Source organism: Schistosoma haematobium, chromosome 6 (assembly GCF_000699445.3).
Source record: "Schistosoma haematobium chromosome 6, whole genome shotgun sequence".
Classification (NCBI taxonomy): domain Eukaryota; kingdom Metazoa; phylum Platyhelminthes; class Trematoda; order Strigeidida; family Schistosomatidae; genus Schistosoma; species Schistosoma haematobium.
This window is the reverse complement of record NC_067201.1, coordinates 13,995,843-14,017,215: the sequence shown is the minus strand read 5'-3', so window position 1 is coordinate 14,017,215 and position 21,373 is coordinate 13,995,843. Positions and strand designations below refer to the sequence as shown.

Sequence of the window (21,373 nt, the reverse complement as noted above, 5' to 3'; positions counted from 1 at the left end):
GCAGCTATGGACTTTTCGATAGCTCCAAAAACGCTGTCTTGTGCCTTTTTGTTGTCAATATTTGTCTTTCATCGTTTAGTAAAATCTATAACAAACAACAACCTCCATAAAACAGCGTATACTAAAAGATCATCTTTACTCGTAGTACTGTAGTGAACAAGAACATCAATGGGGACAATCGAATGTATTTAACACAAAATTACAGGACTTGTTAATAAAACCTAACAATCCTAAAGTATATGCTTAATTTGCAAAATGTCCATCGATTGTCTCATAATGAATCAGACTTCATTGTTCCTGCATTTTCATACAAATTGTATTTGGTTTCCATTCTTTACTGTTCGATCCTCTTGTCTCTTTGCTGCCCGACCTTCTGTTCACGACTATCATCGTATACTACTTATTTCAATATAAGTAGCACACACCACAGTACTACTACCAAACGAAAAGATTTAGTTAGCGTGGAATTATTAATATATGAGCAGTTATTTATTGATGTTTGCCTCAAAAAGTTTTGAAGAACTAAGATAGTAATATCTGACGTGTGGACAACAATAAAATTCTCAATGAAAAGAATTCATGTATTTTTAGAAGTGTCGGGTGGTACCAACATCAATTTCTTTTTACTTCCAAGTTAAGGTTCAGAGATTTGGTCAGAAAAAAAAGGGATATTTGCAGAATAATAACTGAAGTGCAATAGCTGTCACGTGATACATGCTTCACTACAAAATTACAATGTTTCAAAGTTTAATTAAAGCTGAATATTACCATACTCAAGTTAATTTATCTTTCATATAGCTCACAAACACCTACACACAGACAATATTACATTGCTTTGGTTATAAAAATACATTGTCTTCCAGGTACTAACTTATAATCAATATTGTATTATAATACCATAGGTATTTTTTATCACATTCAAACTGACAGATATTATAAGTCGAAATTGATGATATAATACTATAAACGCAATGATTATACCGTTACAACTTTGATTATGGAGCTCTGTTGAATAAATATCCCAGTCAGAAGTTACAGATCAATGTCCGTTTACCCTATTCCATCAGCAACAACCTAATATAAGAGAGAACAAACCAGCTTCCAGCTCAAGAGGAAGTTATGAATAGACTCTAGAGGTGGATAAGATATACATTGAGGAAATCATCAAACTGAATCACGAGGGGATCGCTAACTTGGAATCGTGAAGGGATACAGAAAAGAGGAATATTAAAGAACACACTAAGTCGGGAATTGAAAGCAAACATGAACAGGAAGAATAGCAACTGGAAAGAATTGGAATGGATTGACTAGAACAGAGTTGGATGAAGAACGCTGGTGATCGGCCTATGCTACTGAACGAAGGGTAACAGGTATAAGTAAGTACATATAACCTAATATAATATCAAAGCATCTTCTGATTGAGCTTATTAACCAATAGGGAATAATCAGATCTGATCTACAATGTATTGGACACTATAAATATTCGTAATTATTTAACAAAACGTATCATTTGAATTTATACGCAATATTATTTTCAGGAATGGGGTTTTGTAGACTTTATAGTAATTTAATAGTTGAGATCATGAGTCAATTATAGCTAGACCACCATAGAAAACCTGGAATCACTGGACAGCCGTTTAATTCTAGTATGAGACTTCTCAACAGTGCACATCCACGATCCAGCCTCGAGAGATCCAAACCCAAGACCAATCAGTCTCGCGTGCGATACTTTACCTCCAAACCACTGACCTGGCATCCAACGGTGTTCATGCCTAACTTCAACCGATTCATAAAATATCATTTTAATAAAACAAATTTTAATTTTTTCCTTAAATAATATCTTTCTGTAATGTTACTATAGAAACCAAATTCAAAAAAATGTAGAACAATGGTCATGGTCCAAAGTGGGTTTTTTTTAATAAAAAACACACACACACAATTTATTCAGTATTTGAATATCAAAAAGAACAAACAATTCGAAATATTATACAGTACAATGATAATATATAGGCACTTAGTCGATTATCATTCTAAACATTATCCCATAATTGAATCCGACAAAAATCAATATTTTTTACTACACTATGGGATTCATTCAAATTCTTTTTTATTTTTGTTTTTCTCTTCGTTTTTCTTTTTTTACTCTTTTTGTATATAAATTTGCGTTTAAATTATTCATTAAGAATATGCTAATTGAAAACGTAATAAACATTGTGTTAACCAATTGGTATAGTATAAATGAGCAATTGGTAAGATGATATGCTAAAAGAGAAGAAACATAGAAATAATGATGAAAGAAAAAGAAGAGAAGATACAACCATTGATTAGTAAAGCATATTACTTATAATAAGTAATATATATTTCCCCCAAATGTCCTGGTATGGCCGAGAGTGGGGTGGGCTCGCCCTCCATTTCGAAATACTCTCACACGGCCACGCGTATGAAGCCTCTACCAGGGAAGTCCTACTCACTGCCTTCTCGTGCGCGGGGGTGTTGTTTACGAAAATGAGAGGACGAAAAGCGAATGTCCGGCGCTTTAACAGGATCCTAAACCAATGGTGCACATGGGCTCCAGTATCCTGCGGGAAAAAATGGCGTAATAACCAATCGTTGGTGACCGGCTACCATGGGACTGCATCTCCTCACGGTGCTCCACTGCCTTGTGGGTCAAACCTTTAGGTCAAAGGCTAGGGGTGTGGCCCTCTAAGAAAACCACCGGCTTCGGTCTGGGCACCCGGGCAATATCACAGCCCACACACACACACGCATATGGTGTGGCGCATATATATTTGATGCCCTCTTGTACCAATATTTATATGTTGAAATAAATAAATAAATAAAAGCAAAGCATATTATAAGGATGAGGTAATCGGAATTCAGATATCATGTATCATAAGCAGTGAAATATATTTATATAGTATTCAGAACTATTATAGAATATAAATAATAGGGTTAAATGTATCAAATACTTCATTCTGTCATATTCGATTGTATATACCAGGTAAATCGATATTAACCTTATATTCTTACCCTAAACTTTATATCCGGAAACAAATCTTAACTCTATTTCATTATAGACTAATTAAATTCTAATTGAATCTTTATCAGAGTTCGGGAGAAAGTTGAAGATCTATATCCATTTAAACATAATTGTATTGTAATTGTTTCCTTTTTTCGATATATAAGTAGAGTAACCTGTTTACACATTATAATACTGTTGTTTTCCTCCCTATTAATGATTCATTTAAAAAAGCTGTTCTTTAATCAACTAATAATTGGTTTAAAAACATACATCAAGATTAAAAAAACTAAAAGGATCTTAGATTTTTCCAGAAGGGATACCGTAACTCTTGTTTTCTTTGTACGAACGACAGGGATGATTCTATGATGTATCCTTCATCGCCCTCTGTTGTATAAGTATGTCAATATCTATAATAACGTTGAATTTCAAATATTTTAGGTTGTAAGCAGCTGATGAGAACCTAACGAAATAAAATGAATTCATATTATTCTGCACCAACCTTTGTTCTTACTCTCTTTAAAATAATAAAGGGAACTATGTGTATGATTGACATGTATTAATTCTAGATACTCAGATCAGATAATTAATCTCCCAAACGCTAAATAAACTCAGATCAAGATATAAGTTATCAGTGTGACTAACACACATATATTACAACTCTTTGACCCTAAATGTCCCAGTATGGTTGAAGATGCGGAGAGCACGCACTCCCTCTCCAAATGCTCTCACATGGCCACGCGTATACTGCCACTGTCCTACTCATTGCCTTCTCGTGGCTGGGATGTTGTTTACGAAACTGAGTGGACTAAAAGCGAATTTTCAGAGCTTTAACCGGGTTGGTGGATATGGAGGATCCACCTAGAGGAGTTGGAAAACCAGGATTCCAAACCACTGGTGCACATGAGTATCAGGATTCTGAGGGAACAAATAGAGTATGAACTTATTGTTGGTCACCGGCTACCATGGGACTGCATCTCCTAACGATGATTCACTTTTGAGATTAGATGGTGGTTGGAGGTAGTCAACAGTCCTTAATAGTGCACTTATCCCTCAAGATTACAGGTACACCTTGCTGACGAGTGCCAAGTAGCACGAAACCCGGGTCCAGGGTTTCCTGTTGACTACCTCCAACCACCATCTAATCTCAATACATAGTGCCCGCAGTGTCGAGTCACCTAGACTGGTGGCCACATTGCAACATGATCGATAGCATTCGGTCTGCACTAATAAGGACTAGACAAGCATGAGATTGATCACCACCCAGTGATCAATCAATTGTGATGATTCACTATCTTATGGATTGAACTTTTAGGTCAAAGGCTCAGATTGTGGCTTCCTAAGAAAACTACCTGCTTCGGTTTGAGCATCCGGGCAGTATCATAACCCTCACAAAAACCAAATGATGATTACTAACGGAAAGATTACTTTTGCTTAAACTCACTTCCAGGCAAACCCCACTTACAATCATTTGATAAAATTCGTTTTTCCTTATTTTATACTACGTCACTTATGGCGCCTCTGTGGCGCGATGGGTCGTATGGCGCATATGTATTCAATGCCTACTTGTACCAATGTTTATGTGTTCAAATAATAATACAACTCTTAACAAGAAGTTACAAAATGTACATAATTATCTGTCTGCATTCATTAACCAATCGCAGATCACTATGATCGGATGTAAACATCAGGAACAATCGTACGGCTATTCCGTTACTGTGTGAAAAATAAAAAGAAGTAAGATCTTAAGATTCACTTCAGTCCAGTCATCAAGCTTTAATAGCCAGCTCAAACTAAGTAACCAGACTTTTAATAGAATTACGTCGGGTTTCTATCCCTTTTATAGTTCATAAACCAAGTAATGTAACCGTTTTCTAAAAACAAATGTATGTTAAGCAAAGATGGATAGTGGCTAGCAGTGGAATCCAGGACGCGCGTTTCGTCCTATTTGGGACTAGTCAGCTGGATGTACCTGCATCTCAGAGTTGATGTTCACTCTGTGACCGAACCCAGTACCGTTCACTTCAAACGCCATCGCGTTATTCATCTCTGCTTATAATGCTCGTAAATTAAAGCAATATCAAGGCAATACGCACAGTATGCACATATGCCAATAAAAGACTGATCAATTTCAGTCCTAAAAACATCAACGGGAAGATTCAAGTAAAACAATATCAAGTGAAATGTATGTTAAATTAAGGAATTTATCTTAATTTACTCACTGGGATACAGATATTTAACTTTCTGTAAATTTTCTGCTTCATCCAAATAAGTTCACTTTTAAGCAGTGAGATTCGATGAGCGAAATTGTACTCAAGCAAACATTTGCTTCATTTTCAGTGAATTTGCTCATTTTTTTAAACAACTCATGTTTTATCCTTTGGTAGTTGACTACTTATATATGTATCAGTAGTTAGATTTTACATGTAGTAATACAATCTCAGCCAGTGAATATTCGTGTAGTTCACAAAACCTAACTGAATTAAGACTGACAGACAACCAAATTCAGTATTCTTTAGATTTATTTGATTTTCCGGTTAATAATTACCGCATTTAGTATATAGACTTACAACAATGTGAGTTCGGATCTGCAGCAGCGTATGAATCTTTTTGAGATATAGAATCGATCATTTGATTATAAACATTACAACAAACATGTAGTAGAAGTTTTCTACTTCGAGAGTTACTCATGTATCAGCCCGAAAGAGAATGAATCATAAAGGATGCAAAGATCAAATTAACAATACGTTCTTCAGTCTTTTTAATACAGTAAATTAGATTAAACTGGTGAGAATGATTCAAAATATGTGACAGGAATAAGACCACATTTAAATAAATTACAAACACCCGCAATGTAAACAAAATCACTGTGCATATCTAGTAAAATGATCATATTATTAAATGACTATAATGAGGGCGAATATAATCGAACTTATTCCTTAATGTGTTGAATACTGTTCATATTAGTAACCAGGCTCGCATATGATTGAATGCAACACTCTGAACTACAGTTAACGTTTGAAGCCTAGAAATATTGACCACATATCTAGAGTGAAATATGTACAACCTTTAGTTAGAACTCCAGATCTATATGTTGACAAATCGTCGAACAATTATTATTAAATGAAATATTACTGTGAGGACAATTTTCTATAGTTGATGTAAAGTGGCTAAGGAACTAACACTATAGAATTGGGATGCAGCACATACCCAAGACATTTTATTTCTTGAAGTTTGACTACTTAAATAAATACTAGTAGTTACATTATTCACGTAAAAGTTTGAAGCCAAGATCGTATGACTTACTTTATAAAACATGTTATTTTTATTTGAGCTGATGGTTAATTTCATCCTGGATTTTTCTTGGTCAATAGAGGTGAAAGAAAAATCAAATCTTGTCTCTAACCAGTCGTCTAGGATAAAGGTGAAGCTGGTATTTGGCTCAATAGATAATATTTGTGCAACATAGGACATAGTACCTGTAACGACGAATTTAGAAAGTAAGTTTTTCATTTGTAAATTTCAATAAATAAACATACTCTGTTATACACTAACTTGTTTGCATAGTAGGAAGTGAATTTTTATTGGGCAAAACTTATCACAATGATGTATAATTTATGTTTAGCAACGTGGCCGACAAATAGAAATACATTGTACAAAGTATATAACCTACTGACTGGTCAATGATGAGGCATCTCTCTTCACTGACAGACATAATAAAAACACCACAAATGTATTACTTATCTGAATAGACAAACGTGCTGTGACGAATTTTCTACTATCTAATCTTAACTAAAGAAACATTCTTAGCTATTCACATCGCGCAATAATTTAATATCAATCTTTAAGTATGATTAAATTTTCTCGTTACATCTCAAGGAGATGATGATAGTCCTTGCTTATAAACTGATAAACGACGTAGACAAAATTCATGTTCACCGAGTGACTGGACGGTACAGAGATATATGTTTTGATTGAACGGTATTTGATTTATTGAGGTGGGTGTTTGAATACGTCATTCATTCTGTTTAGTTAAGTGAAACAATTACCACTGAATTCATTTGGTAACATTAGACAACTGCAACGGATACCTACCTAAAATTAGTAACACCTCGTATAATATTTCTTCCAAGATATTGACTACTTAATAAAAATCGAAATAAGTGGAAATTTTTGGTTAAATTCAATTGGAACACTTGATATCTTAACTTGGTCTCAACTTACAGAGATGGGTCGGAACTTTTTGACCACTGTGTAGTTCAACCAGTACATTCTGAAATAAATATTTATTTCTGTAATATCAGGCAGCAAGCCTTTTAGGTCCTGTTAAGCTGAACAAGGAGCGAAAACAGTCCTTTCTCAGCCATTAAAAACAGCCATGCTAGTAGTGGTAATTAGCAACTTTTTCAAGAACTAACACATTCATAAGGTAATTTGTTTCTATGATGTATACAAATGGGTATTGCATGGAGATAAGCAGTTTACAGAAACGGAAGAGAAATTTTAAACATAATGTAATTCCAACTAAACATTCTTCAAAAATCAAGATTACAAAAGTCAGAATGTATTCAATTCGTGTACTAAATGGTGACACTGACGGAAATATCTCCAAAACCATTAAAAATAGTCAGTAGACAGATAGAATTGAGTTTTTTGTGCTTTTTGAAGTCATTAAAAGGTTGAAATTAAAATTCGTATATTCAAAATAACGATATTGTTAATATTAAATTGCTTTATTGACCACACATTTAAATACTTTCCCATGTAGCATGTAAATTCAGGCAGTTTCTGAAAAAACTCCGTTTTTGTTCTGCTTCCTTTCTCAACTCTGTTTATCTAACTCTATTTGTTCATTTTGGTTTTCTCTGCTGGAAGATGAAATCTTGTCATCTATAGGATAATCCCTCCATTATTAAAATTTCTTTTGCTGCATTCAATTCCATCTCCTTCCTTAGCGTGTTCATTGATTTAATAAACGATCTTATGAATGATGTTTACAAACTTATGTACATCTAAAGTTTTTTATTAATTTACATAGATGTCACTTCGTATGACAACACGTTCTCGTGGATATGACATTAATTTTTAGCCTTTACATTTGATGCTACTGTTCTGAGTTATAAGTAGTTGAAGATAAAGTACAAAATAAGTGAATATGTGTCATGGGGCTTTGGGTGTTGTTCTCGACTGATAGAAAATTATTTAAGGTAGAAATTGTATCAAACCATGCATACAATGAAAGTAATGGTTTAATGATTGTTTTATGACACTCATAAATATATCTTACCTAAAAATCCATAATCAACCACCATAACAAATTCTTCACCAATAGCAAGATGAAGTGATTTCGTCAAATTTTCTATGGACAAAACGGAAGGTATCCACTGTAAGACAGAATAAGGAAAAACAAATAGATAAAATGGAACAATTCCACTCATTCAAAATCACATTATTCAAAGTGTCTATTGACGGTTTATTAATGAACGGGATTAGAATGATGAAAATGATTCTGAGTATAAATATTTCGAGTAGTTCTTTTGAAAGTTTTTCTATTTAGTAAGTAATATCTTTCATTAAAAGCTGATTTCATGTGGAGAACCAGTAAAAACCAAAAGAAAAGAGGAACATTTGCTTTGTTTCGGTTTAATACTCTGTGAAATTTTGAAGACACAACCCTACATAGGATCAAATGCAAGACTTACACATATCAAAGCAGGTATGATCATTCAGTCATAGTCTACACAGGATCTGATACAAATAGTCATTGGATCAAGGAGACCCCCACTTTGGACCAGCATATCACAAAAAAGAATTAATAGGAGGCAAAATATTGTCATGGACTACAGAAGAAATGTAGATATCGGAAGTATAGTTCACAAGAAATGATTGGAGAATGAAAAGTAGGAAATGATTTCATACAATATTTTCCTGTTGATAAATTTGATCATAGCAGGCACGATAAACGTAACAGAGTGACGTGAATTCAATCCTATTTCGTAGTTTCTCAATGACTATTTACAACCTAAACATAGTAGTATTTATTCTTTAAATTCAGTGTATAGCATTATATAAGGAAGGTTTTTATCAGTGAGAATGAATGAAAAGACCAATAAGTATTGAAAAATTACAAGTGTCTTGTTTTACAAATATTTATCGGTTGAATATGTACATATACTGGCATAAAAACTAAGAGCATAGAAACAGAATTATTTAGACATGAAATAGCAATGTCATAGTTATGTAATTATTAAAGCGAAATAGAATTGATGAATTGAGAGCAGATAAAATGTATGAATGAAAAATTTTGTTTTAAGTCTTTTTGTGGCGACTAATTCAGTGAGATATAGTAAATTCGACATTATTTGTTTACCAACTATATTGACAGACTTTGAAACATCGATTCCATGACCACTACCAAGCAACTGACATTCAATTGAACTGCTAAGAACGTACTTTTCTTTACACCCAATCTTCTGTAGAATGTAGTCAGAGATGCGAACACTAACCCTCCTCTCTGTCCTATATATATGTATATAAACTGGTTGATATGAATAGAAGTAACGTCAAGTAGAAATTCGTTCACACTTGACTTTTACAGTGAGCGGTTTCTTTGGTCCAAAAGTATCAGCTTGTCAGCTGGATACATCTTGATTATTATGGATTCCAAGCTAAAATCAATCTTATCAGCTATTCCATCATCCTTGAGGCTGAGTCCTTGGAAGGCGAATTTCTTCTCAATCATAACATGAAGGGAAATTATTTTAAAAATTAAAAGATAGAATTACTATGCTGATAATTATCATGTGCTCGCTAGCAAAAACTTCGACAGGTAATTCTCGGAGTTCTGGTGAGAAGCTGTGACCAGTGGAATTCAACCGTATCGAGAGTAAGACAGTTAACCACAGAACAAAATGGAAGATGGTCACACAATATCGTGGATTGGTTGAAATTGGAGATTAACACCGTATGATTTCTGCTCAATGGTCTGGAGGTTAAGTATTTGCTTACGAGACCGAAGGTCATGGGTTTGAATGCTGCATGTGGGATCTTGGATCTGCACTGTCGAGGAGTCCCATACTAGGACGAAATGATCGTCCAGTATTTTTAGGTTCTCAATGGTGGTCTAACGTTGATCGGTTCATGATCTCAATTAATATTATCGTCAGTTAAGAATGACTTTTTTCATCAAAAGAGAATCTAAAAAACAAATTATTATTTGAACAATAACGAACGAACTAATTCGCTGATTTGAGTGGTTCTGTAGAGGTTCGTCACGAGACCAAATAGGCTTGGACTCGATCCAACACCAGTTCATGAAGTTACTGAGTATTAGTTGTAATCATCCTTAATTATTTATTATTAGTTTATTTAAGCGAATAAACATTATTACAAAAGGGCACCGAGTACATTTACACCACACAAGTCTCTTCATTTGTGTGTGGGCTTTGATAATACCCGAGTGTCCAGATACAAGTAGGTGGTCTTCTTAGGTGACCGCACCCGGAGACTTACACCTAAAGGTCTGATCCAAAAGGTGGTGGAGCAACGTCGGAAGATTCAGTCCCATGGTAACCGGTTACCAACGATTGGTTCATACGCCATTTGTTCCTTCAGAATCCTGTAGCCCATATGCACCAGTGGTTTGGAATCAGGGTTTTCCAACTCCCCTAATTGGATCCTCCATATCCATCAACCCGGTTAAAGTGCTGGAAATCCGCTTTCGGTCCTCTCAATTTCGTAAACAACACCCCCGCCGCGAGAAGGTAGTGAGTAAAACTTCCGTGACAGTGGCTGTATACGCGTGGTCATGTGAGAGGGGGCCGACTGTTCCCGCTCTCGGCTGTACCAGGGCATTTAGGGTCTTGAATCACTCTAGTAGATGCAAACTACCTGATTGGGCATCGAAGTGATCAGTGGTTCAAGGAGTTGGGCGAAATGGTTTAAAATAAGTCGAAATAACATATATATGTTTATCATTCGCCTTACTCTAGATCTTGAATCCCAGCACTTCTTCAAATTTACCGTTCCTCTTTACCTTTTTAAATCATATTAACAATGCTAAATCATTCTCATTATCACTCGTAGTACAATATTTCTACTCCTTTATTTTATTTATCTTGTTAAATTCAAATAGTTAGGACATTGTGGTAATATCAAATTAAGACAACTCATGTTTGCGTCATGATCTTCATTGATCATAAGTGACCAACTGACATGATTAGTCGGTACATTTGGCATGATAGGAAATAGGATCAAACAGTTTTTCAAGTACTTTGTAAATTTTATTGATTCTTCAATGAACGTCAGTTTTCTAGCAAAGGTGATCACTGAAATTAGGATAAAATCAATATAATCAAATTGAATGATATTTTGTTTAAATAAATATTTAACTTACACGAGGATACGTATACAGATTTGTGACATGACGATAACATTCATGAATAGGTATTGAAACAACAACTTCTTTTTGACCAATTTTCCCATTATGAATAACAACAAATCGACTTATTGATGCAAGTAAAAGTAAAAGTGCTGCTAAAATGAATTTCATTTTTGTATATGTATACTTCTCACACTAGAAAAAAGAACGGAATACGGTTTCCAAGTTATTTTCAGATAACTTATATATGTAAATAGAAATGAAAAGAGAAGAGAGAAAGAGAGAGAGAGAGAATATAATGAACAGCTTATATTTTATTGGTCAGCTGATTTACAACCAATCAAAATGACATTCATTTATCGATCATTCTTATTCACTTCTATGACTACTATTGAAGTATTATTCCCATAGTGAAGAAAGGAGAAAACATATCGTCAACTTAATGTTTTCTCATAACAATACATTTGTTAAGTATATATGATAACCTTTTGTATACATTTATGAATGACGAAAAATACTGAGACAATATGTTAGCTAATGTCCATATATTGTATAACATGGGAGTTTATTTCAGGTCTCTCCAATGTAGAAAGATTTCCACGAAGGAAATGTTTGAGACGCGTTGCTATTCCTTTAAATGTAAGTTGTTGCTTCAGGACTGGCCTGCGTCAACAACTGAACTAAGGATAGAGAGTGAAGTAGTCGGACACGTCGACAACTTCACCACCTCGGAAGTCTCATCAGCCCTATTGGGTTGGTGTTTGACGAAATCTCTGCACGGATTCAAAAAGCTCGTTTGGCTTTTGCCAACTTGTCTCACCTATGGCGAAGGCGAGATACTCGTCTATCAATTAAGGGACGAGTATACAGTGCGGCAGTTTGCTCTGTTCTACTTTTTGGCTGCAAAACGTGGTCTTTAAGACTAGAAGATACTCGATCACAGATGTCTTAGAAATAGTGCTCGCATCTGGTGGGATCACCGGGTAAGTAATAGTGAGGTTAGACGCAGGGTATTAGGGAATGATGGTAAATCAGTTGATAAGGTTGTAAAACTTCATCGACTGTGTTGCGTATGCCTGAACACCAATTACCACGACGTGCAATGCTGACTAGTGTTGAAAACGAGTGGAAGAATGTTAGGGGCGGCCAAACAAAAACGTGGCATCAGTCCATAAAGTCACTAACCTCTGATATGAGCCATGTTGGTAGATGCAGACTACTTGGTTGAGGTCTGCGTGACTATCGTAACCAATGGTTGGAGACTTTATGTGACATGGCTCAGAATCGATCACAATGACGTCAGTGTATACTCTCTTTGTTCTCCCTTAAACCGCGAGATTAAAATCGCTTCATATATTTTTTTCTACGAACTAACTATCTCTTCCTGCACTATATCCTTATGCACAATCTTTCTTTTATAATATAACTGCTACTGAAGTAACTACGCCTATGAATCCGGTGTTCATCTTGTTGTAGTAATGATGTGTGGCAACTTGGACCAGTACGCATGTATGCCTGGTCCTACGTTGCAGCTGACTGACTGACAGTGTAAAGAAGACTAATGAAACATTAAATTCTTGATAATTCAAACACTTTTTTCCAACAATTAAACTTTTTGTAACTTTATACAACTCAAAGCGGAGATAAATATTTGTCCAAATTACGTGACATATTAGTGAAATACATTTTGAAAAATCTGATCACATATTTACATGTTAAAATATTTGTGTAATCTGGTGAGACTATGATTTATGGATGGACCAATGATATTAAGGATAGTGAGTTTTGGTTTTTTTCATGAAATTCACTCATCTATTTAGTCAAAGATTATTTTGAGATTATAGCTGATGTTAGTTCGTGATGAAAATTCTTAATTAAATGACTAACCCTAAGTCACAATCCTAATTCTTCATACTAATTCATAACCATCTTAGATCCTAATAAATGAGTTATCCCAAGGTCACGTGGGCGTCGCTCTGAGGTCATCCACAAACTATAATCTCTCTGTATCTCGTCCTATTATGAGACTTTACAACAATATACATCCATGACCCCAACGTGGATCGAACCCAGGACTTTCAGGTTTCTAGGCTGGCGCCTGACCTTTATATGTGAAAAATGAAGATCAACTAGATAAGTTGGAAGATAAGAATGAATCACACTACTATGGATGATAAATCAACATTACCAAGGCGGGTTTAGGAGGTAAAAAAGCTGGCCTTGCATGCAAAGAAATGGTGTGATTTTTCGTAAGTCTAAGGCCTCAATAAACTTTAGTATTCGCCCCTGGAAACGTTTACACAACACCACAAAGGCTGATTTGATATATACCCCTGTGACCGACTTCGACTAAATACTTAGAAATGGAGTTAAGTGTTTGTTTATCATATCTTCTTATTAGACTATTGGAACTCATTTGTTTTTGTGAACATTCAGATATGTGTTTAACCACCCTCATACTTAGACCACGATTGCCTCCTTATAAATATATATATATATATATATATATATATATATATATATATATATATATATATATATATATCCCTTTACATATACTCTTTCCAAACGTTTCTTTAACAGATTATTTGCATTTTCAGATTTGTCACATAGGACTATAGTATCATCCACATACCGTTTTGATATGTTTATGAACTAAAATTGTATTCAAAATATTGAGTAAAATAAATAAAACAACACAGAATATGAATAAACAGAAACTCTGTACAAGATAAAATTTAGCTAGTTTTGCCTCTTAAATATAAATGTAGAAGTTACATTGATCTTAAATCAATAATGTCGTTGTAGCCCACAAACTAAGTTCACAAGCATGTACATAACTCTGAACCGGAGGTTTTATGTCAGATAGGTAATACTAACTGGTTGCAAGAATTGACGTTAGAATATGTTTGAATTTGCAGGAATATGATTGAATATTGTGTACGTTAACTGGTAGTCCATCACTTTACTTCTGGTACCATTATAGGCAAAAATTAAGTAATTTACTCTTTGCTTATCAACAAATAAGAGGTATGATAGATAATCCCTGTTTTATTCACTAAGTAAAAGCCAGAATCCCTAATAATTGACTTTTTTCGAGACACTAATTCAAATTCATTACTTGGTTTGGAAATTAGAAAACTGACAACCAATTTGTGTAAAATTTTATTGCACCGCAACACTGAATCGTCCGATCGATCCAAATCGACAGATCGCTTCTTATGTGAAAAAATATTGTTAATTTAGCTACAAAAACATTTACATAGTTACACCTTATTTTGCATCTGATATACTTAAATACTATTCACTCGACTGCAACGAGCTTTCCGTTTACTGCAAAATCTCTCGTTTTATGATTGAGAATCATTGTGTTTTATAGATGATCACTTGGAATCGCATGTGTGAAGTGCCATAAATTGAAAGGATAAAATTTGTACTTGACTTCCAGTCTTCAGTGCTAATTACTTGGAAATTACCTATGAGACTGAGAAACAACCTGAGAGTCCAATTAATACAAAAACTCGTTCCTGTTAGGAGAGATAACTAGTTTGTTAAGAGTGAATTTCCCATGTGAATGGTTTGAAAATATCCACATTTATATGAAATTACTTATGCAGTCGGATTATATGTATATTATGGCTGCGCATACCGAGGTGCTTGAAGTCGAATTTCAAGCTGAATACTTCATACAATGTCCCTTTATCCATTAACTATCTGATACCGTACGCGTATACCCTGTAAGATTTATGATTACATGTTATAATTACACTGACAAGCAATTATTGTGTATCTGAATACACAAAAACGCAAAGAGTTCTTAAAATGAAATATATGAATAGATGCAAGTAAACAGGAACAAATAGAAATAAGCCGCTGATGTGGTAACGAAGGATCAAAGCAATTCACAAGCAACAACTTAAATCTGTATCTATGCCTTCAATCATTTGGTGTAATTAATTCAGAAGTGATTTTTCAAGGTGAACAAGAATAATGCTGATTAAAAGAGATGATTTCTGAATAATCGACTTAGTAAGATGCATATATACCTGTAACTTTTAGTGGCCCGAGATCTGACTCCATTTAGATCGCATGAGTGATTGTTATTGAAATAAGTATGTCGGCTATCCTCGTACGTAATAATTTACTTAATCCGCGTCAGTGAATAACGGAAGTAAATAAGTCAAATACGAGAATGGATTTTGAATATGCATATCGCATGCACCCATTGATTAAAGCAGGCAATCAGGGAGAAGCGAAGATAAATGACGCGCAGTGGAGAAGGCGTATGAACTAATTCAGTTTAATCAAGCGCTAATCGATATTTATAGTCAGGCAGAAATAAGTTACAGATATACGATGAGCAAGAAAAGAAATGCACAAACATACGCTTATATAAAAACAGTCAGAGTTGACAAGCGAATAATTAACAAGGTCAAGACGTAACCCTAGAAGAATGGATAAACTGGCCTGTCCAGAAGCTAGAATAAGTTATGTGGGCTTAGCATAGTAACCGACACGACAAGCCTATAAATTCATCGGCTGGAAATACTTACAAACTCGAGGAGTCTCGTAGGACTTAAGTATTCTATTACTAACGAGTAACATACCGACCGTTGTTGCTGCCTCGACGTAGTGGTCGGGCTTGTCTATCGTAATGAACCAATCGAGCTATACTGACTGGAACTGTCGTTCCTGAAGGTCCTACCATGCCAGACAGGTCGGTTGAAGAACGGCAAAACTAAAGGCAGTAAACCCAAGGTTCGAAGGCGAAGTCGTACTGCTGACTGTACAGAGGTGTGACGATAGTAAGGTGTTTCTGATATGATGGAAAGAAAGGTCGATTTCCGATTGATTTAATAATTATTGGTTTTGTTCAATATTACTTCCGTTTTGATTCAATGTAATGATTACTCAATCTAATATTTGTTTTGTTTTCTCGTATGATATTTTATTCTGTCTAATATGCGATATTCTTGTATTCCATTGACATAAACTATGCTCAACATGTGATTTGTGATAACTGAGTATTTTTATGTATGTGATTTCATCCTAATTATTAATCAATGTGTGTGTACAATCAATATATAAATGAGTGTGCTTTCGACTAGATCTTTGTCGTCGTGTTTAGGGGTCAATAAATCTTCACTTATACCAGACTTTGTGTTCTTATTTTCGAGTTGTGGGAATTCCAGATGTCCCTCGTCCCGAGTATAAGTGATAAGCGTTTCCGAAATAACAATCAGCGACGACAGGATATAACAAGAAGTATTCAAACAACAAGATATAACAATTGGCGACGGGGATTTCGGAAAACATTGACAAGCTAAAACAGTTTCCTTCAGGCAACCAGCATAACAGCGATGCTGCCTTACCACAAGGAGTGGTGTGGTTAGAAAAAGTCGACCACAAAAATGCACACCTCGCCTTATCCCACAGATATCCGTCTCCAGCGGCAAGGTCTCGACAAGTACGGAGCTAACACGAAAATTATCCATAAAAAGGTCGTATGTAACCGACCTCAAGCAGTTGTCTCTTGGGCACTATGGTCGTGCTCTCAGGTCACTAAGACCACATCTAATCCAATTTCCTTCCCAGATAATTCTAGAAGAACCCTCCCACGGTGTGGGCAAGCGGGAAGTGATAACTGCCCTCATACCTCTAACAGCACTCAATACCACTGACTGAACGAGTAACATATAATACCTAAGATTTCATATTTAAATAAATACTTAGAATACAGTACACTCTCCAATGTTAGTAGACAGTGCCTGAAACAAGAATTCCGTAGCCAATACTCACTAATACATTCAGTTTAACCTTATCGGTGAAATAAACTCATTAACTCACTTTACTCCATTATACGATGATCGTAAGAACAATATCTAGAGAGCAACCATTGTTCAAAATTCTCAATAGTCACCTTTCATGATATTTGTATTACTGCAGTATGTTAAGATTTGTGTGAAGTTATTGCATTCCACTGAACAGTCACATTCTTTTTTCTAGATTGCCATTATTATCACCAAACATAAACGAGTAAGTGATATAAAGAGGTCGTCATGTACTGTAACCCTTCAAATGTTTATTAGGAAGCTTAGAATTTTACAAACGGTACGGTAAAAATGGTTTTGGAAGAAAACAGAATACTAGTAATATTTTAAATTTATTTAAGCACATAAACATTAGTACAAAGGGGAACCGAGTACATTTACACCACACAAGTCTCTTCATTTGTGTGTGGGCTTTGATAATACCCGAGTGTCCAGATACAAGTAGGTGGTCTTCTTAGGTGACCGCACCCGGAGACTTACACCTAAAGGTCTGATCCAAAAGGTGGTGGAGCAACGTCGGAAGATTCAGTCCCATGGTAACCGGTTACCAACGATTGGTTCATACGCCATTTGTTCCTTCAGAATCCTGTAGCCCATATGCACCAGTGGTTTGGAATCAGGGTTTTCCAACTCCCCTAATTGGATCCTCCATATCCATCAACCCGGTTAAAGTGCTGGAAATCCGCTTTCGGTCCTCTCAATTTCGTAAACAACACCCCCGCCGCGAGAAGGTAGTGAGTAAAACTTCCGTGACAGTGGCTGTACACGCGTGGCTATGCAAGAGCATTTTGACCGGGAGAGCGCACTCTCCCCACCGTCAGTTGTACCGGGGTATTTAGAGGCAATATTTCAAATACAGGAAAACTATCTACATATGAGGCATTGTCCATATATACACTTAAATAAATCTAGTTTGCTGTAAAGCAGTTTGAAATTAGATGTAACAGCAATATAGAAGACCAGAATCCAGTCTTACTGAAATAAAACTATATGCAATTGAATATTTCTTCACTGAAATAAAATCATCGTTGTTTGGGGAGAATACTTAAGTTTTTCGCAGTCTTAGCCATACGTATTTTAAACCCTACCACTTTAATTGTTCAGGTTGTATTGCACTAAGATAATAACATAGTTTGACAAACCTCGTCTACTCGTTGCAATACACAAGCTTGTCAGAGGTAAACTGTTTTAAAAAACTAATATCACTAGTACTGTGGAATATAAATTATTAAGAATATTTGGATGGAAGACTCACTAGTAATTTGAACAGCTACTGATAACGAACGAGTAATAATTAGAAAATAATTTATCGATTAACCAGTTATTAACGCATTAACTTGAAATCTCACTAATTTTACCAATATGTATTCTTGACTGATGTACTCGAGACCTAAGCTAAACATATCGACATGTTTCATGGGTTTTAATAGAATATATAATTTGGAATGTCTAGTTTGTACCTAATGGAAACAAATTATGGATATTCCCGTGAATAATCACTTCTGGCCACGTGTACAACGCAAGCAGTTAGCAGCGCTACTTTTATGCGTGTGAACTTGAGGCAGACTCATGTAGAAGCTGATGGTAAGGTAAAAATATACTCACCTAATGTATCAAACAGGAATTCAAGAAATTTTCACCATTTGATACGGTGAGATCGAATTTTTGGCTAATGAAGAGCATAGAGAAGTCTTAAAAATATCATTGAAGTGAGAGACACGACTGTGTGGTCCCAATAGTGTCGTTGAAAACTGAATGAGGTAACTAAAGGTTAGAGGAATATTATTGAGGCAATATTAACACAGGTCAATATATCCATTACTACCATTAGTGAAAATAACCGAGGAAAACCGTGCAGAGATCTAGTAACGTAGTTAAATAACAAAATTTCTACAGAACTTTAGAATTTAGACTGGTTTATTCCAGATACGCACGTAAGGTATTACATAATTGAAGTAAATCAACGATATTTTGTTGCAGATTCTGGTGAATATAAATCTATATCTACCATAGACAATCGCGAACTGGAGCACTCAAGTACAAGGATTTGAGCAGAGCTTTCAGTTAGAAAATAATACTAAACGTAGGATAATTTACAGTTTTATTTATAAATTGCCTAGGTATCAAGTAGAAGTTTAGCAAATCAATGTTAGTGAAGTATTTATGCACTTCCATTTCCTTTCTCTCGAAGACACTGCTGCTTTAATATTTTGGTATTGCTCTCCTTCATTCCCATATTCCTAGCATGCTTTTCTTGAGTTTCTTTCATTTCTCCAACTAATTGGATTATTTTGTTCTACATGATAAGATGCCGCGTCAACACAAGATCAATGGCTTACAGACACTTCGTATTGCTGAATAGCTCGTCGCCTTTGTCCTTGGCTTGTAAATTGAGGATTAGCCTTTCCTGAATATTACGTTAGTCAATTCAGCTACAAACCTATGACAATGTAGTCAGGTAAATCGGTTAAAGGTCCCCACTCGTTGTTACTGGGAGGCAACCGACGTCTTTCAGTTAAAATTTTATGCAATTTTGTACAAACCTAGCCCTAAATAATCCCCCAACTTGAAGATCAGCCGTCCGGTGAATTTGTCTGACAGTGATAAATCTTAATACACGCGCCATACTTCGACCCAAGTGACCTACATATCAAATGGTACAAATGGTCAGGGGAGGAATAGAAGAAGCTCTCCCTTAACACTTAGCAGCAGTAGATCAATGATGCCTACAGGTAGGCGCTTAGGTATATTAAACGATGAAAAGGGAAATGGCAAATTATAGTGTAATGCTGTCCTGATTCTTCAGGAATATATCACGTTTCGGTAGTGTTTAGGAAGCTATGAGTCACTAAAAAGTTGCCTATAGGACTCCAGCACTATAATGATTTAAGATTCAGCTATTTGAGAAGCTCTTCAAGAGGCTTGAATTTGAGTCCTCAAACTGGTTTCATGGTTTGGCGTTGGATACCATCCAGTATATCCTTAACCCTTTAGAGTGAAGTGGAAACCCTATATTTTCATCCTCTAGATGAGGCATCTTTAGAGTGGAGTTCCACAATTTGTGTGCGTAGTCTGCAACACGTTTTAAAGGAACAACTTTACACTTCGAAGTGTTGAAAGTAATTCCGTTGTTGTCCGCCCAACTTTGAAGCCGAGTTAGATATTCCTGAATTGTCCGACTTCTCCATCCTTAGGTATTTCTCCGCGTTAAATATTGAACATCTATTTTCCTGATGATCTCATGTTTAGCTTTGAGGATTATATGGTCATGGTTCAATGCCACTACACATCTATGAGTATGACCAGTAGAGCTATACTATGAAGTGTGATTGGTCCATCACTGTTTTCCCTTCTCATCACTGACGTGTGCTCACTCTTCCAACACAGGAAATCTCAACTTTATGTCGATGATCTAAGAGTGATTCATTCGTTCTCGTCTCTTTCCAAAAATTATTCCAGCGGTTATCTAAGAAGACAAAAGCAAGTTATACGAAAGAACTGTGTCGTGGAATCCATCAATGAGTGCTCAAAAGGGTGAATTTATTCACATTAGTAGCATGCCTGATCTAAAACTGGTTATTCACAAAAATATACCGAAACCCCTCATTACTGTTCTTGACTCGGGTTTGAGGTTTAGCAACGGCTTGAACTTTTCCGAGCACATTGCATCACAAGTATCCAAAGCAAAAAAGCTCATTGGATTCGTAATGATAAAGTTCAGTAATTTTGAATCGATATTATTAATGCATAAATATGTATCATATCCATTATTAAATATAATGTTCTAGTGTACAGTAATTGCAGACATAATGACTTGATGAAATTAATGTTCAAATATAATACATTAGAGCGGTTTTGGGGTACTCTGCGCTCAACTTCTCGTACAACCACTAGCCAACTTAGATCAGTCACTTCTTGTTATTTCGATATCCTACCAAATATATTTTTGAGCCTCTTCGTATGTGATTCTGATTTCACTGGGTTGTCACGTCTCGATTACAAGAGGTGTTATTTGTTAAGGTGTTGCCGAACTCCAAATGCTTGTGGTATCTTTATGTATTTCTTAATTTACGACGTCCATCCCTTCGTACCCTATTATAACATCCTACAATCTGCGCAGTAAAGAAAATATTCTATCGATTT

General features: G+C 35.4%; 1 protein-coding gene across 1 annotated transcript; it reads right to left on the bottom strand.

Annotated features, from left to right (window-relative positions):
* Positions 1 to 1,844: 1,844 nt before the first annotated feature.
* On the bottom strand, positions 1,845 to 19,869 carry MS3_00008573 (uncharacterized protein). The gene is made up of 9 exons (XM_051216909.1): positions 19,774 to 19,869; positions 19,671 to 19,738; positions 19,570 to 19,637; positions 19,347 to 19,526; positions 17,247 to 19,307; positions 11,415 to 11,594; positions 8,307 to 8,403; positions 6,326 to 6,498; positions 1,845 to 2,262 (listed from the first exon to the last, which is right to left on the bottom strand). Exons 6-9 carry the CDS (start codon positions 11,568 to 11,570, stop codon positions 2,179 to 2,181), a joined length of 510 nt encoding a protein of 169 aa, XP_051065539.1. The 5' UTR covers positions 11,571 to 11,594; positions 17,247 to 19,307; positions 19,347 to 19,526; positions 19,570 to 19,637; positions 19,671 to 19,738; positions 19,774 to 19,869; the 3' UTR covers positions 1,845 to 2,178.
* Between the last annotated feature and the right edge of the window lie 1,504 nt (positions 19,870 to 21,373).

Coding starts and splice junctions, on each gene's coding strand:
- MS3_00008573 (XM_051216909.1), bottom strand. CDS start 11,570: ATGAAATTCATTTTAGCAGCACTTTTACTTTTACTTGCATCAATAAGT. Junction 8,404..11,414: donor ATCTGTATACGTATCCTCGT/GTAAGTTAAATA, acceptor TCTGTCTTACAG/TGGATACCTTCCGTTTTGTC. Junction 6,499..8,306: donor GGTTGATTATGGATTTTTAG/GTAAGATATATT, acceptor TCGTCGTTACAG/GTACTATGTCCTATGTTGCA.